Genomic DNA, 18,278 nt, shown 5'->3' with positions numbered 1-18,278 from the left:
TATGTTGGGTTTGAGTCACCCTCTATAATTCGCTACGTTGAACCGTTGATGGGAGATTTATTTACTGCTTTATTTGCTGATTGTCGATTTGATGAAACAAATTTTCCCAATTAGAGGGAGAAAAATGTAACCTTAAAAGAGAAATGGCGTGAAAAATTTCATCATTATCTCATTTTGATCCACGTTCCCCATATGTGAAAGTGAGGTCCAGAAGATCATTCATTTACAAAAATTAGCAAATCAAATGCTAAATGCATTTACTGATTTGAAAAGGATAACCAAGTCATATATCCCTGCAGTGAATGTGCCTGTCCGAATTGAAATTTTAATAGAACCATCTTCTAATGTAATAGCTTCTGAATCCCAAACACGCCTGAATCGTGGTAGGCCTTTGGGTTCAAAGGATAAAAATCCTAGAAAAAGAAGTGCAAAAAATGATAAAGATGGTATTATAAAAGATTCACCTGAAGAAACTCAAAATTTGATAAATCCTGATATTCCTGAAAAAATCAGTGAACCCGAGACTCAAGTGAATAAAAAACTCAATAAATTCTACTAATGATGAGGTAAATTTAGATCGATCGAAAATTATGATGGATAATGTTTTTGCATATAATGTTGCACTAAACATCATGCAAAATAATAAGGACCTTGAACCTTTATCTATCAAAGAATGTCGACGAAGAAAAGATTGGTCAAAATGGAAAGAAGCGATTCAATTAGAATTGAACTCACTTGCTAAAGGGGAGGTTTTTGGACCTGTAGTCCAAACCCCAAATGATGTATAATCAGTTGGCCATAAATGGGCCTTCATACGTAAAAGAAATGAGAAAAATAAAATTGTAAGATACAAGACACGCCTTTTTGCACAAGGATTCTCTCAAAGACCCGGTATTGACTATGAAGAAACATATTCACCTGTCATGGATGCAATAACGTTTTGATACCTCATCGGTCTAGCTGTACATGACAATCTTGAAATCCATCTAATGAATGGGTTACAGTTTATCTTTATGGTTCACTTGATACTGATATTTACATGAAAATTTTAGAAGGATTAAAATTACTCGAAGCATATAGTTCAAAGTCTTGGAAATTATATTCAATCAGATTACAAAGATCGTTGTACGGTCTAAAACAATCAGGGCGTGTGTGGTATAATTGCCTAAGTGAGTACTTGAAAAATGAAGGATACATAAATGATGTTATTTGTCCTTGTATTTTCATTAAGAAAAAAATGTCGGGGTTTGTCATACTCGTTGTTTAGGTGGATGATATAAATATCATCGAGACTCCAAAAGAGGTCCAGAAGGCAATCGAATATCTAAAGAAAGAATTCGAAATGAAAGACCTTGGAAAGATAAAAAATTATCTTGGTCTGCAAATAGAACATTTAGCAAACGGAGTATTCATCCACCAAACTGCCTATACCCAGAAGGTTTTGAAATATTTTTACATGGATAAAGCATATCCATTAAGTACTCCAATGGTTGTTCGATCACTCGAAGTGAGTAAAAATCTATTCCGACCTCTAGAAGAAGGTGAAGAGATTTTTGGTCCTGAAGTACCATATCTCAATGCTATAGGTGCACTTATGTACCTCGCTAATGCTACAAGGTCGGATATAGCATTTTCTGTTAATTTGCTAGCGAGGTATAGTTTTTCTCCTACGCGAAGACACTGGAACGGAGTAAAGCATATATTGAGGTACCTAAAAGGGACTATTGATATGGGTCTGTTTTATACTAACAAAGCTAGTCCAGATCTTGTTAGTTATGCAGATGCAGGTTATTTATCTAGCCCACATAAAGCACGGTCCCAAACAGGCTATGTGTTTACATATGGAGGTACTGCAATATCATGGCGATCGACAATGCAGTCCAGCGTTGCTACTTCTTCTAATCATGCTGAGATAATAGCAATCAGTGAAGCAAGTACAGAATGCATATGGCTGAGATCAGTAGTATATTCTATCAAAGAAAGATGTGGCCTGAAGCTTGATATCAAGGTACCTACAGTCATATTTGAAGATAATACAGCATGCATAGCTCAATTAAAAGGAGGCTTTATAAAGGGAGATAGAACGAAACACATTTCGCCAAAGTTATTCTTCACGCACGACCTTCAGAAGAATGGTGATATTGATGTGCAACAAACCCGCTCTAGTGACAATCCAGCAGATTTGTTTACCAAATCTTTACTACCTTCAACCTTTGAGAAGATGGTATACAGGATTGGGATACGAAGACTAAATTGGTTAAATCGGGGTCTTCATCAGGGAAAGTAAGAATACGCGTTGTACTCTTTTTTCCTTAACTAAGGTTTTTATCCCACTAAGCTGTTCCTGGTAATGTTTTTAATGAGACAGCACTCAAATGCGTATTCAATAAATTTTAAATTTTTATTTACATGGACATCCAAGGGGGAATGTTATAGAATATGGTGGAGTCCATGTAAAAGACATGGGGCACATCATTAACAAAAGTAGAAAAATGCATCATTATGTTCCCCTTTCTTGATATATATATCCATTAGGTATCTCGGCTATAAATAGCCACTGCTGTATGCAGAATGAAGTAAGAAGAAGAAAAGATCAATATACAAAGCTTTCCTCTGGTTTTCATTCCTTTCTTTTTATATAATTTTATAACAAAATGTGATTTTTCGCAATTTTGATTTAAATTATACATTTGAAAAGCAAGAAGTATTTTATCTTTTGTTTTTTTTTTATAAGGATGAAAGTACGGAGTAATTGATAAGCACTAAGTACTAAAATGTGGTGATAGCTTATGAATTTTGACTTATTTTGAGTTAAGTGCTAACCTTATAAGCACTTCAAATATTTGTCAAATATGTTGATAAGCTAAATAGTGTTTATAAGCTTGTTTAGTCGAACACTCCAATATTACTTGCCTAAACTGGTAAACTGGGATAAAACCTACTAATATTGAACTACATAAATCTAAATGGATATAATTGATCCACACATTCAATCTCAACTAATTTGAAATTCACACCAAAATATCATGTTGACGCAGGCGTCTTTTATCTTTATTTTGATACTTATGGACCTCTTGAACTTTTAGTAGAATGAATGATTTGGGAAAAAAAATCAGAAATATATTTAAACTTTGACAAAATTTGTTGTAACACACCTCAAATTTGCAGCTCCTTTCATCCCCTCGACTATTTATTACCATATTTTTGTGGCATATATTTGTCCAGTTGAACCACTTTAGACCCATAAATGCCATAAAAATACGATAATAAATAGTCGAGGGGGTCATAGTGTTAGGATTTGTCCTGAGTTTCTTACCTTACTTGGATTCTACCATTATTGTGTTTTACTTATTTCTTAGTAGAAAAGATTTCCTAGTAGGAAAAAAATCTCTCTCCTATTTGATTTCTATTAGGTTTTGTAACTCAAATATCATAACACAACTGCATCCACAATGTAACAATATAATCTTTGAACGAGTCTAGTTTATAGGGAGATTTTATCTCTCATTAGTTTTATTTTTTTAATATTAGATTTTATTTGTAGGTCAATTGACCAAATAATATAATAATATTAAGTTTTTAGTATTACTTCATGTGTGACGCCCTCTCGATTTCGAATCCTAGGACCCCACAAAGTTGAGGCATGTTACAACAAATTTGGTCAAAATTTAGTTATCTTTCGAAACTTTTCCCCAATGATTTGTGTACAAGTCTCCACTTATCAAGTAGTAGAACCAAGATACTTTTGTACATGACTTCATTTACAACAGTGGCTCCTCATCAATTGGTTATCCTAAAATAAATGGAGGAGCCTACTTCATTTATATTCTCCAACTTTTAAGTATCCTGCTTGTTGCAAATTGCAATGTCATTAAATAAAAGAGAGGTTTGAATTACATACTCGATCTCATAGATTCATATAGAATACTGCTGAAAGCCATATTTGATGGAAGTTGTATGTACGGCTTGGAGGGAAATCTTTCATATCTTTCGAGATCGACCATCTCTTGGATAGGATTATCAGAAGTTCTACGCACTCCGCGGTTGAGTAATTCTATAGTTTCTGCATTCTTGAAATCTCACAGCTGTTAATAGTCACACATCAAATATACTGCATACAAATTATATTTTTTCAGTTGCAGAATAATGTTGAAACATATCTACACATTTGATATGTTGTTACATGAAATTGTAGCAACAAACCATTGTAGGAAAACTATATTTATTGCAGCCAAACTTATGAGACAACGAAAACTCTAAGCTCTCCTCTGTCTCCCCTTGTAACACGTGTATCTGAATCGATGTAGGTAACTTCAAAGTCGCCACTTCCTGTATTTGATGGTGGCCTGAACTGATCCGGTATGCGAGGCACCTCTAATGGTGGCAGCTGTGATAAGTTTCCGGTTGTCTTCACTGTAGTTTTCTCGAATGTAATCTTAATCGTAGATGTTCCTGTATGTGCAGATGTATAAAAATGACACGAGTCGTGAGATAGGAAAACGTACTTTAGAGCTTTTGTACTGCAAAAAGAGAAGCAATAATACCAAAATTCTTGGTCCAAAAGATATGAGAACAGACAGAACCAACCTGTCAATTCAAATTTGTGGGCTAAAGTGGCAGTCACTTCAACTGGCGGTAAAGGCCAGGGAGCACCTAATTCGAGCTCCACTATGTTGTCAAAATCCTTGCTTAGTACATCAATTCTTTGAAATACCTGATCAAACCAAATCAAACAGCCAGTTATGGTACTGCGTAAATATATATTAAGCTTGACATTTAGCAGTGAGTTAGAACAATCTACATTGTTCGGCAGCAAACTAAAAAATGGACATATTGGTCAGCATAACTGCATGGAAAACTAGGGAATGTGTGACGGAAAATCCATGACATGAGAACTCGAAGAATCCAACTTCTCATACAGAATACAATCAAGCTGATCTATGTCAGAAGGTAGCAGTTGGGCTGCATTTCCAACTTCTCCTTCAGAATAGAATCACACTCACCAACTTAAAATCGTACATCCACTTCTAAATATAATGACAAACTGTCTCTCTCTTCATAACATGTCTACGGTAACTGTCTCTCTCTTCATAACATGTCTACGGTAATCATAAGAGATGTCCAACCAACCATGCTGTGTTCTCTTTAATTCATGGTTAACCATTGTACGCATGTTTTGTAACTAGAGACAGGCAGAAGCCAGTTCTTACTGAATTAAATCGGTCCTTTTAGCGTACCTGACCAAGAGTAATGGGAAGAAGTCTTCCAGTAGGGGGTCCAGGACGACTTCCACCAAGAGTACGAGATGAGAATGCACTGCTGTAAATCAGTTTCCACCTCCCTTGAAGTTTATCAAGATCAGCTGCAAGATCTACAGCTCCTGCGCAAGATTCTAGCTCCTTAGCAGCCTCATCTGCCTTCTTCAGGTCATCTTCACTTGCAGCAAGACCTCTATTTAGCCCAGAAACAGCACTCTGCAAGTGATCAACGCATTTGTCAAGAGGAACCTGACTTGCTATAATAATATAATATTTACAAAGGAGGACCCATGTCTCTATAGCTTTAGTGGCAAATGATTTATATGGATGTGTCATTGTAAGAAGGAATTAAAAATTGGAAAGATTAAATTCCATGCAAAAGAGAAAAAGACTTAAAACAGTAAGAAGAGATGGGAAAATATTCACCACCTCTCCCAATGACAATTATACTAATTATGATTAAATACTAATGATTCAGCCAAATAATGGATCTAGCCAAGAAAGCTGTCGTGGAGATAGGCATAAGCTCATGGTGATAGCAACATCTGTTGCATACATCGTGACTCCAAATCAAGAACCATTCTGTTGTATTTAGATGTGCTAGACCATAACATTCTTAGCATGTAAAGCAAGTTAATTGGCAATTGAAGCAGGACAGCAGTACTTTCTCGTAAGAATATACATCTTTTTTTTATCCTCAGAAATTGTCATTCCAGTGGTGATTTCTGTAGTCGGGGCCAATCCAAGATCCTGATATTGTAGGACAAAAGACATTTTAACATCCGAAGCAATATCAAATCTTCCTTAGTATCTCAGTCACTCATCCTCAAAGTCTGAACAGATCCTTCAATGGTACAAAATAGTGGTACAATAGGAAGTAATTTCTGTAATTATTGGTAATTTTTTGTTGCAAGGGTGTCTTAGAGAATTTAAATGAAGAAACATAGTCAGTGAGGATTCATATAGCCGTTCCCAACTCCCAACTTGCTTGGAACTGAGCCGTAGTTGTTGTGGATTTGTTGTAAGGGTTCCTGGAGGACCTAGTTACTAACAGTACTCACACATGAACAATCATTCCTAATTGATTCCTTAGCCAGTTTGCCTCCCATGGAACTTGATTGAGCAGCAGCTGTTTCGTCCCCATTCGCATGTTCCATGTTTACCGGCATGTCAACTACTTTATATTAGCTTCTCACCACATGCTGCACCTTGATTCCCGTACTCTTTCAACATGGTTACAATCCTCAACCAAGGCTAAACCTCCAGTATTTCGTGGAGTGACTAAGACTCATGTACTTTAGTGGAATTATATTTATAAGAAATTTTCATTTTGAAAACACATACTCGTATATCTCAACACCATTAATTTTTAAAGCATATGCATATACATGTCCTCTACTCCTCCTTATGTTTTTGTGTGTGTATGTGTGTGTGTGGCGGTGGTGGTGTGGTTTGGTGGGGGTGGGGGGTTAAAGACTAGACAATTTGGAAATTCTTCTTCATTTAAGGGTGTGTTTGGTATGGAGGAAAACATTTTTTCTCATGTTTGGTTGGACAATATTTTGGAACATATTTTCTCTAGGAAAAAAAGCTCCTTAAAAATGAGGAAAATGACTTCCTTAACAGAAGCAGGGAAAACAAGTGTTACAAGTGATGTTCTATGGTATCCTCCAACCCACTCAATGCCCCCAAATCCCAACCCCTTGACCATCCCACCCCCGAGGCGCCACACCTCACCCCCTCCCACCTCTATAGTTTTTTGCTAGATAGCATATAGTAAATGCTCTTGAGATAACATTTTTTTGCTTAAGTACCAAACACTAGAACTAAGAAAACAGTTTCTAGGAAAACATTTTCCATGGATATTTTCCTTCATAACAATCACACCCTAACTCTTCCTATTTGCTCTCAAAAAAATAAGTGGCACAGTGTATTCTCTGATTCTCAAACTCAAACATCAGTAATAACTTGGATTATGATTCAGTTGCAAAAGGGCTCTAATTTATGATTCTTTTTGGCCTAAACATGTCCACCTTCACCTAAATGTTATCTGCTTCTCGGCTTCTCCTGTCAACAGTTATTTACCAGCATGGAATGTATGATCGCATTGTTAAGGCTAATAACAGATATCCCGGCTACCTTAATACTCTCTAGTCTCATAATTTATCCAGATCTTGAGGAAAAGTCAAAGCCTACAGCAATTGTTATCAGATAGATAAATACTAAATAGATATGGGTGCAGGTAACTAGAAATGCAATTTCGACATGACTATGCATCAATTTAGAAGATGCATCAGAGGTAGATTTAGTCTTAATCTATCATTTACCTCATCACGCTAAATCCTCGGTGGCTCGAGTTGTTTACGTGATGACAAACAAGTTTGAGTATCACTGGAATAACAATGTACTTGCATAATAGAAAGCCCAAAACAGAAAGCAGATATCAAGCCAAGAAACTCAATTCAATCCAACTACTCCAACCACAAACTAGTTGGGTCAGCTTTGTATCCACTCCCCTTGAATCAAGTTTCAAGAGGATTCATCTTAATTCGACTATTTTTATGATGACTTTCAACCTACCACAATCTTACTCCGCTCAAGTATGGAGTTGGTTATGTTTTAACAAGCTCACATGGGTGGAGTTCAAACAAAGAAATTAATATTTACGGGAAAATAGAAAATGAAACTGACTAAAAGGAGACCGGTAGAGCAAATAGATTAAAGTCTAGGCTAGCCTATGTACTACAAGATGGTGAAATTTCCATAAGACAATTACCAACAATAAAGACAACGAATCTATGACACACCCATCAAAGGAAACATAAATAACTACAGCAAGAGGCAAGAACAAACAGATCAATTCAAGAAAAAATCCAAAAGGGGTCCAAAAGATTTGAGTAAGTACTGATAACTTGAGTTTGAGAGACTTGATAAGCTCAATTTTAGCTTCTTTTCCATCAAGTCGCTCAACGGAAATGACTAAAAGGGAAAAATTGAGCAAATAGATCAAAGTCTGGGCTAGCCTATCTACCAACAATCAAGATAAAGAATCCAAGACACACCCATCAAACGAAACATAAATGACTACACAGGGAAGTTAGAACAAACAATTAATTCAAGAAGAAAAAAAAAACAAAAGTTTCTCGCAGATTTGATTTTTAAGTACCAAAAACATGAGTTCCAGAGACCCATCAAGTGGCTCAATGGAAGTGACTTAAATAAAAGGGATAAATGAAACTGACTAGAAGAGGACCTATAGACAATTAGATCAACAATCAAAGAATACAAGACATCAATCAAAGGGAACATAAATAACTACATAAGGGAAGCAAGAAAGATTTGATTTTTAAGTACCAATCCAATAAGCTCAACTTTCGCTTCTTTACCATAAGACAATTACCAACAATCAAGATAAAGAATCCAAGACACAACCATCAAAAGGCAACATAAAAGCTACAAAGGGGAAGTAAGAACAAAAAGGTTCAATTCAAGAACAACACAAAAGGAGGCCAAAAGGTTAATACAAGTCACCCTCATCAAAGGCAACATAACTAACTGCAAGGGGAAGACACAACAAAAAGATTACTTCAGGAAAAAAAAAAGGGTCAAAAAGATTTGATTTTTAAGTTTTGAGAGGGCCAATAAGCTCAACTTCAACTTCTATACTACCAGGTGGCTCAATGAAAGGATAATTAAATTGACTAAAAGGGGACCATGTAAGACAATTACCAATAATCAAGACAAAGAATCCAGGCACACCCATCAAAGGAAACAACAATAACTACATAGGGAAGTATCATTTCAAGAAAATAAAGACAAGGGGGGTAAAAAGATTTTAAGAGTTATAAAGTACCAATAACTTGAGTTTGAGAGAGGCAATAAGCTGAGCTTTATCTTCTTTGCTACTACCAGGTGGCTCAGTAAAAGTGACCTCATCAACACCAGACTGGCAAACTAAGCTCCTCTTGCTATCATAACTTTGAGTACTTTTCTTGCTCCTTGCTGGAAGATGGCATGGAAAAGACTGACAAGAATGAGGTGAAGAAGATGAAGAGTATTGATTGTGAGAAAGGGGAGGTGTAGAATGAAGTAAAGAAGCCATGGTTGAGCTTCAAGTGTTTGGCTCAATTACTGTGTTTGTGGAGTATGATGATTGGTGGTGGTACACAAGTTGAATTGTCTACTAGTTAGTTCTCTGTGTAGAATGGACAATAGGGACCCAACCCAACCCATATGTTGATATTGTTGGTGGTAGAAAATGGTGACTTGTCATTGGTACAGTAGGGAGCAACGTCATGTAGTGCCACATTTATAAATCATATTCCCCTTTCTCATATATGCTTTGCATCTCACATGTTTCGCTTTTCGAGGTTCATAAACGAAAATATTTATGTTTGATTGCCTTTAAAAAAAAAAAATATCTTTCAAATCAAATTATTTTTCTTAAATATAAGAAAATTGAGTTGCCTTTAAAGAATAACGAAAGTATTTTTTAAAACTCTCTTCTAACCTCAATTTAAAGTTAAAATGTTCATACAATTCTCAATTTAAAGGCAAAATGACCTTTTGGACTCCTTTACTATGTCAGTTTTGTAAGTTGGACACTTCTACTTACATGTTTATCATCTGGACCCCTGAACCTACTAAAAAACAACATTTTAAACTTATTTTTTGTGAATGTAACACATCCTCTCCCATGTCAGCTGTCACATCTGCTGCCACGTTTGCCACATCATTTAAAAAAAATAATTTAACTAAATAAGAAAAATTTGAATAATCATTTTTAAAATAAAAAAATAACAAAAAAATATTACATTAAAATTAATTAAATATTAAAATTAATTTAATTAAGTAATTTAAATTTTAAATTTAAATTAGTAAAAAAATAATTAATTAAAATTCTTAACTAATTCATTTATTTAAATTAATTAAATTTTAAATTAATTAATTTATCAAATTTAAAATTCTTGCCTAAGTTAAATAAATTTAACTTCAATAAGGGGTTGGAGTGGGGGGGGGGATAAAAAAATTAAATTTATTATTTTTAAATTTTTAAATATTTTTAAATTAAAAAAGAGAGGTTGGGGGATAGGGACGGGCTGGGTGGGGTGTGGGGGTGGCGACGGGCTGGGGTGGGGTGGGGTGGGGTGGGGTGGGAGGGAATTTAAAAAAAAAAAATATATATATATTTTTAAATTGTCTTTTAATTTTTTTTTAAAAAATAAATTATTTTTAAAATATTTTAAAATTATAAAAGATAGAGGGGAGAAAAGGATCCTTTTTAAATTTTTGGAAAAAATTTAAAAACATTTTATTTAAAAAAAAAAATAAAAATATTGTAAAATTATTTTTAAATTTTTAAAAATATTTTAAAATTTAAAAAGATGGAGGGAAAAAAAGAACACTTTTTTATTTAAAAAAAAATTGAATATTATTTTTTTTAATTATTTTAATGTAAATTGGCTAAAAATTGACCCCTACTCGCATCCCTTGGCGAGTGGTTACACTCTCTTTATCCTAGTCACCATGATTTGCCACATATGCAAGGTCAACGGTCAAAGGGTGTGAAATATTACTTTTTTATGGGTTCAAGAGTTCAGATGACAAACATGTAAGTAGAAGTGTTTAAGTTACAAAACTAACATAGTAAAGGGGTTCAGAAAGTCATTTTGTCTTTATTAAAAAATTCAAATTTTTCTCTTATCCCACACCCCTATCCTCCCTCCCCCCCTACCCCCCCCCCCCCCCCCCCCCCCCCCCCCCGCCCAACCCCGAGCAATTTTTAAAATTTTCTTTAACAAAAAAAAAAAAAAATTCACCCCCACCTACCCTCCTACCAACCCCTTCCCAAAAAAAACTTTAATTTATTTAAAAATAATAAATCTAAAATGTATTTTTACGCTTTAACTAAATACTAAAATGTATTTTTTGAAAAATGTTTTTTTCATTCACCAACCAAAAATCATAAAATATTTTCCATCCACCGACCAAACATAAGAAAACAAGTAAGAAATCAACTTATTTTCCAGGAAAACATTTCCCTTTATACCAAACACACCCTTAATGTTAAATTTTCTTATATGCTTTAAATATTTGAATAATTAATTATTATAATTTGTAATATTTTTTATATAATTTTTAAATTAGAAAAAAAAAATGTATATCCAAATTCATGATCAAACTTAATTTGTTTGAATTTAAAAAGTTGAGATATGCCACCTAAATTAAAACGGAGGAAATATATGGTTTTTTTGTTCTAGAGTACAAGAAAAAATATGATAGTAAAGTTGAATGCTGAGATCAAAGAAATAATACATAAATATGACTCTAAACTTGACACCGAATTATAACTTTGATCTTAAACTCTGTCAGTGCACGAATATGTCCTTGAACTATTTAAAACTGCACAAATATGACCTCCGATCCTACGTGGTAAAACGTGTGTTCAATATGCAAAACTGGGCACGTCCAGCTTAAAATCTAAGGGCATAATACATAGGTATGACCCTAAACTTTGGCAGTGCACAAATATAGCCTTTAACTATTCAAAACTGCTCAAATATAACCTTTAAATAACTTTTCACTATTATTTTTTTCATTATTTTCGGGTCAAAGATGAAAATAACATCTAATTTCTTTTGTCATTGCAGAAAAAGAGCAATATTGAAAATTTATTAATTAGGTGAGTCAGCCTCATATGAAAAAATCGCGCGGGTATGTATATATACTATAAAGCAGAGGGCGAATTTAAGTTATATAATATATTTAAATATTATTTATGTAAATATTAAATTAAAGATGAATCTATACTAATAAAAAAAAATATAGTTTTAATAAAATGTTATTAAATTAATGTTATTAAGGATAGTAGTAGTAGTATATTAAATTAACGTAATTAAAATGTTATTAAATTAACATTATTAAAACATTATTAAATTAACGCAGGAGCGGACCTACATAGTTGCCATGGGGTTCACCCGAACTCCCTCGGTAAAAAAATTACGTTGTATATATATAAGGTAGAAAATGTATATTTATGTAGGTATATTAATGTTGAACCACATGAAATAAGAAACTTAGATAGCCTAGTGGCTAGATGTTGCTGCTATAGAAATAAATAAATAAATAAATAAATAATAATAATAATAATAATAATAATAATAATAATAGCAATAATAATAATAATAATAATAATAATAATAATAATAATAATAATAATAATAATAATAAAAACGACGCCGTTTTAATACAAAAAGGCAAAACTTTGACAGTGCACAAGTATGACCTTTAACTACTCAAAACTGCATATATATGACCTCCCTCCAAATCAGCCCTTTTAACGATGCGGCACCGTGTGATTAGATTATCTTTCCACATAGGCGCGAGTGAGACTCACGCATGGAGTTGCAAAATCGGAGGTCATATTTGTTCAGGTTTTGAATAGTTAAAGGTCCTATTTTTGCACTGTCAAAGTTTAAGGTCAAAGTTATAATTTGATGTCAATTTTAGGGTTATATTTATATATTATCTCGAGATCAAATATGAGGAAAAAGTATAACGAAAGGTAAATAGTATAACTTATTTGTGAGAGTGCAGGGGCAAATTTAATATTTTTCGTTAAAGATGTGTCAAATATATCAAAGTATACTTCAATTTCGTGGTCATGAACATGTCACATAGAAAATTTAAATTATAGAATTGCTAAAAAGGAAAATAAATATTCTTTTAAAAATGAATTAAAAAGAAAAATAGGATAAATAAATTCAAACGGAGGAAATATTTCTTTTCAAGATCTCAGAGCTTGTTTGGTTGGAAAACTTGTTATTCAAAAATAATTCACAATAAAAACAACACTATGATTTTAAAATAACTAATTAAAAATAAATTATCCGGCAATTATATAGCTATTACACATAAAATAATTTCATCATAAAATAGTTACCTCTCACCGTCGCATCAACAGAGTCGACTCCTACAATAGTGATAAGTAGCAGAGTTACTGTAACAAATGTCCAAAAAAAATCATATCAAAGTAAAATCCAAACTTACCCAGACACCAAACGCTCAAATTTGAATTTTGGATCTCAAATTTTTTTGAAAATACATCTCATTTTCCCGCTCAATCTTTTTCCTTCAAACAAATACATCAAAACAAACCTTAATTAAAACATTCACAAAACCTTAAAAAACTAAAAAAAAAACACCCAAAAAAAGCAAAATTTGTTACAACCAAGATGTCGACGGCAGCTTCCGTTCGACGGCTAAAAGACCGCGGCGGCGCCGGAGTCAAAATCACCGTGCCGCAGCCGTCCACCACCAGATCGTCAACCCCACTTTCCACCAAATCCGCCGCCGCCGTCGAAAGTCTCCGTCGATCCACCGGCAAAGAAAATCCAAGACCAAGCTCCCGTGTGCGTGCAGCAACGGCGTCGATTAATCAAAAACCGACGATTCGCGCCATGCCGAGAATCGACAAAGCGGCGACAGCAGTAGACGGCGGCGAGTCACGTGCGGAGCCACGTGCCAGGTGGTCAAGTTCGTCGGTACCAAGAGGTAGGAGTTCTAGTCCATCGGAGTTTACTAAGACTTTATCGGATATTCGAAAAACATCTAGGGTTTCAGGGAGTTCTAGGGTTGTGAACGAGAAAATGAGTGAAAATGGTAAAAGGGTATTGAAGGAAATGGAGAAAAGTGGTGAAATTTCGGGGAAATTTGATCGAAAAGTTTCTAAATTTTGTGATAAAGAAGAGGTTAACTCAAGCTCAATTTCAAGAAAATCAAGTGTGGTTAGTTCATATGTGAAGAATACTGCTTTAGAGGAGCTAAAGTTGAAATCTTTGGCCGATAAAAGCAGGTGTATTGTTGATTCTAATGTGAAAAATCGCGGTTTGGAGGAAGTAAAGTTGAAGTCTTTGGTTGAGAAAAGTGGGAATGTTGATCAGTCTCATGTGAAAAATTGCGGTTTAGAGGAGCTAAAGTTGAAATCTTTGGTTGAGAGAAGTGGGGGTGTTGTTGAGTCCTATGTGAAAAATCGCGGTTTAGAGGAAGTAAAGTTGAGATCTTTGGCTGAGAAAAGTGGGAAAGATCTAAGATTGTTGACAAAATCAAGTAGTTTTTCTGGAGCATCGAAGGAGAAATGTGAAAATGAGCAAGGGAAGGTTGGTTTGAGTGTTAATAAGTATCCGAGTAAGTTGCATGAGAAGCTTGCGTTTTTGGAAGGGAAAGTGAAGAGGATTGCAACGGATATTAAGAGGACTAAGGAGATGTTGGATATGAATAATCCTGATTCGTCGAAGTTGATCATTTCGGATATTCAAGAGAAGATATCCGGGATTGAGAAAGCGATGGGTAAAGTAGTTGATGGTGATGGAAAAGTAGGTTTGTTGAGTAGCAGTGAAAATGAGAGTGTGAATGCTGATGTGAAGATATCCGGGATTGAGAAGGCAATGTGTAATATAGTTGTGAGTAGCAGTAGAAATGACGACATGAATATTGATGAGAAGGAGGAAGCAAAACCAGCGGATGTTGGAAAAATTTCTGTGAAGGGATTAAATGTAGAGGAATTAGAGGCGAGGCTGTTCCCTCATCATAAATTGCTTAGAGAGAGGACATCTCTGAAGACATTACTGGGCTGTACCAATAACGAGGAACTTGAATCTGCTGAAATAATCAGTGAAGTGAAGCCCGAGAAGAAATCTGTTAATCCTATTGATGAAAATCCTATTGCCGTGGAGTTCTTGGCTTCTCTTAGTAAGGAGCAATCTAATGTTACTACTAGGTGTGAGCATGCTGGTTTACAGATTTCCAATGTTCAAGATGTGGATGATGCAGCAGCTTCGGAAAATCAAAGCTCTTCTTCGAAACTGGTCAAAGGAAAAGAAAGCGTTGAACATCTTCTGGCAAGTGATGAGAGACTTGAAAGTTTTGATGCTCAAGAGAATAAACCAGAAATGCTCATGGAGGAAGAGACGGAAGATAGTTCTATATGCGAGCTCAATGAGATTGGCCGTAAGACCTCTACTGGAGGGTGGTTTGTATCTGAGGGAGAATCTGTTCTCCTTACGCACGATGACAGTTCTTGTTCCTTCTACGATATCGTGCACTGTGAGGTATTATCTGTGTAGCTTCCCATCCATCTAAATATCAAGATGTCAAATGAAGTTATTGCATTATTTGTTATTGTTATTGTTCTTTCTTCTATATGTTCTGTATTGTTTTCTTTTTGCATTATTTCGTTGTTTATACTGCTTTCCTTTTCGTATTCCCTTTTTCAAACTACTTGCAAATTCTTTTTTTAAAGCCAAGGGGTTACTGGAAACAACCTCTCTATCTTTGCGAAGTAGGGGTATGTTGTTGTCTCCTGACAGGGCATGAATCTAAATATGTGATTTTGATGATGTTCCAGCTTTAGATGAAGTTTGGAAGGCTATATTGTCCAATATTTTAGTTAATTCTTTAGCTTCTAAGAGTGTTTCCTTATAAACATTTGTTATCATTTCAGGAGAAAGCCGAGTACAAACCTCCTGTAGGAGTCTCATCAAATATGTGGAGAGATTGTTGGATAGTTCGTGCTCCTGGTGTAGATGGTTCCGCAGGGAGATATGTGGTGGCAGCATCTGCTGGAAATTCCATGGATTCAGGTTTTTGCTCTTGGGACTTCTACTCCAAAGATGTACGAGCCTTTCATGTCGATGATGGATTTAGTAATACAAGAACAGCCCTTGCTCCATTACCCAATAACCCAATGTATAGAAGAAATGCTCTATCATCAATTATGTCACCTCAAAATCAGCAATGGTGGTACAAACCTTGTGGACCACTCATCGTATCAGGTGCTAGTTGCCAAAGGATGGTCAGAACTTATGATATCCGTGATGGAGAGCAGGTCCTGAAATGGGACTTACAAAGACCAATGTTGTCTATGGATTACTCAAGTCCTTTGCAATGGCGAAGCAGAGGAAAAGTAGTGATAGCTGAGTCAGAGGGTCTTTCTTTATGGGATGTTAATTCCATAAGCCCTCAAGCACTGCTTTCTGTATCATCCTCTAGTCGGCAAATTTCTGCACTACATGTAAATAACACAGATGCTGAGCTCGGGGGAGGAGTTAGACAGAGGTAAAACTGATCCTTACGATAAATTGGAACATGAAAAAATTACTTTTCCTCTAATGCTAATTAGTTTCTTCCATGCCTTGGATATGCTTCTTCTTGAACATATGCTTTTCTATACTGAAACTGTTGTGTAATACATTAGAAGCAGTATTGTCAATTAGGCGCTATTCGATACTTCACATTATATTACTTCAAAACTTGGGAGAACTGAAAAGAATTTCTTCTATTGCTTATTGGTAGTTGAATAGGGTTGAGAGGTGTGAAAAAGATCCAATATTTGTATGTAGGATGTCTTGATATTTTCCAAACTAAAGTTAAATATTTGGTTCTTTATACGGCAAATGAACCATAAACTCTATAGAGGTTCAAAGGAAAAACTTTATAGCAAAATAGTTTTTAGCCCGAGGACTGGTTAAATAGTTATATAGGTGTCTTACAAGTTACAATATCTTATCACCCTTAATTTCATCCAAGTACAATTCTTGCCTTCTTGGTTTAGTTCGAAAGCAGTAATATGAAGATTCTTTTATACTAAAGCCAGGGTCTGTAGTCACTAGTTTAAATGATTGGCTCAAAGATTTTTCTGTATGTTTTTTCCTCAATATCAAGTCAACTACAAGACCAATGTAATCACACGAGTGGGGTTTGTGGAGGTAGGGAGGTTGTTTCTCTATATCAAGTATCACAATGAATTCGAAAGAACAGTAACAAACTTCTCATTTTTAGTTCAATTTATAGCTGTGCCTTTTCATCTCTATCAAAAGTTCAAAGCTTTATATTTTAATGCAGAGTTAGTTCCTCTGAAGCAGAAGGAAATGATGGTGTGTTTTGCACTTCTGATTCCATCAACGTTTTAGATTTCCGTCACCCTTCTGGTATAGGTCTAAAAATACCCAAGATTGGTGCAAACGTTCAGTCAGTTTTCGCCCGTGGTGATTCTTTATATCTTGGCTGCACTACCGTGAAATCCGCTGTGAAAAGACAGGTCACCTCCCAAATCCAGCAGTTCTCGTTGCGCAAGCAGAGGCTTTGCAACACCTATGTACTGCCAGAATCAAATGCTCACTCCCATTACATGGCTTTAACACAAGTGTGGGGAAACTCAAACCTTGTTATGGGAGTTTGTGGATTGGGACTATTTGTTTTCGACACGAATAAGGATGATGCATTGTTGGATCAGAACAATGGGCAGAATTTGAGAGAAGCAATTGGACCAGATGATTTGTATTCACCTTCTTTTGATTATTTGTCATCTAGAGTTCTTATCATATCGAGAGATCGACCAGCTATGTGGAGGTATATGTTTTAAGGTTTAGGTATCTTAGGTATAGTTGCAAATGTATTTTCCAACTTATTATGCTTGATGATGATGCCTTTCTAGTTTTTGAGGGCTTTGGTGTGTGCTCATTTTTCATGTGGATTAACTATATAAGATTTTCCCTTAATAGCAATGAAGTATTGCTAGTTTATGACTAGTCTTATTCCTGATACTTGTTGCTCGTGGGAGGCCCATGTGACATGTATCTCGTGGATTTAGTTCAAATTTATTTGGACATCAATACGGTTATCGAATACTGGGTGAAAAAAATCTGCTTAACTTGAATAGATAAAGATATGGCTAAAGAAAAAAGACTGTTTTATTATACTTAAAAATGGATTTTAGTTCTTTTCTTCTAGATAATCCTATAAGATTTGTTTATTTGTCATGTATAGAAACTTGTTGAAAGTTCTCTAAGCTATTAAACAAATGAATGAATTAGCACAAGTAGATATATAATACGTTAAACCAAAACTAATAATCTATAGCAATCAACTTAATTTTTTTTTTTTTAACCTTCGAGTGTGGTTGAGTTAGTTTGAGGGGTAACTTTCAAAGCGGAGGTCGCGGTATCAATCCTCCCCTTAATG

At 34.9% G+C, this 18,278-nt stretch overlaps 2 protein-coding genes across 2 annotated transcripts; one reads left to right on the top strand and one right to left on the bottom strand.

Moving 5' to 3' along the window:
• Positions 1-4,092: 4,092 nt before the first annotated feature.
• On the bottom strand, positions 4,093-9,615 carry LOC107864206 (plastid-lipid-associated protein 6, chloroplastic). Its single transcript, XM_016710508.2, has 4 exons — positions 9,112-9,615; positions 5,238-5,474; positions 4,588-4,714; positions 4,093-4,452 (listed from the first exon to the last, which is right to left on the bottom strand). The coding sequence occupies exons 1-4, from the start codon at positions 9,358-9,360 to the stop codon at positions 4,238-4,240; spliced, it is 828 nt and encodes a 275-aa protein (XP_016565994.1). The 5' UTR covers positions 9,361-9,615; the 3' UTR covers positions 4,093-4,237.
• A 3,622-nt stretch (positions 9,616-13,237) lies between these two features.
• On the top strand, positions 13,238-17,845 carry LOC107864207 (KIN14B-interacting protein At4g14310). Its single transcript, XM_016710509.2, has 3 exons — positions 13,238-15,367; positions 15,760-16,373; positions 17,160-17,845. Exons 1-3 carry the CDS (start codon positions 13,493-13,495, stop codon positions 17,677-17,679), a joined length of 3,009 nt encoding a protein of 1,002 aa, XP_016565995.2. The 5' UTR covers positions 13,238-13,492; the 3' UTR covers positions 17,680-17,845.
• The last annotated feature ends 433 nt before the right edge of the window (positions 17,846-18,278 follow it).

Source organism: Capsicum annuum, chromosome 3 (assembly GCF_002878395.1).
Source record: "Capsicum annuum cultivar UCD-10X-F1 chromosome 3, UCD10Xv1.1, whole genome shotgun sequence".
NCBI classification, from domain to species: Eukaryota; Viridiplantae; Streptophyta; class Magnoliopsida; order Solanales; family Solanaceae; genus Capsicum; species Capsicum annuum.
This window is presented reverse-complemented; position numbering and strand designations above follow the sequence as displayed.

Bases quoted from the DNA above. Each gene is read 5' to 3' on its own strand.
- LOC107864206 (XM_016710508.2), bottom strand. From the start codon at position 9,360: ATGGCTTCTTTACTTCATTCTACACCTCCCCTTTCTCACAATCAATAC. The intron at 5,475-9,111 runs GTACTTTATAAC...GATCACTTGCAG, and splicing joins CTCTCAAACTCAAGTTATTG to AGTGCTGTTTCTGGGCTAAA. The intron at 4,715-5,237 runs GTACGCTAAAAG...TGGTTTGATCAG, and splicing joins TTCCCATTACTCTTGGTCAG to GTATTTCAAAGAATTGATGT.
- LOC107864207 (XM_016710509.2), top strand. From the start codon at position 13,493: ATGTCGACGGCAGCTTCCGTTCGACGGCTAAAAGACCGCGGCGGCGCC. The intron at 15,368-15,759 runs GTATTATCTGTG...TTATCATTTCAG, and splicing joins ACGATATCGTGCACTGTGAG to GAGAAAGCCGAGTACAAACC. The intron at 16,374-17,159 runs GTAAAACTGATC...ATTTTAATGCAG, and splicing joins GGGGGAGGAGTTAGACAGAG to AGTTAGTTCCTCTGAAGCAG.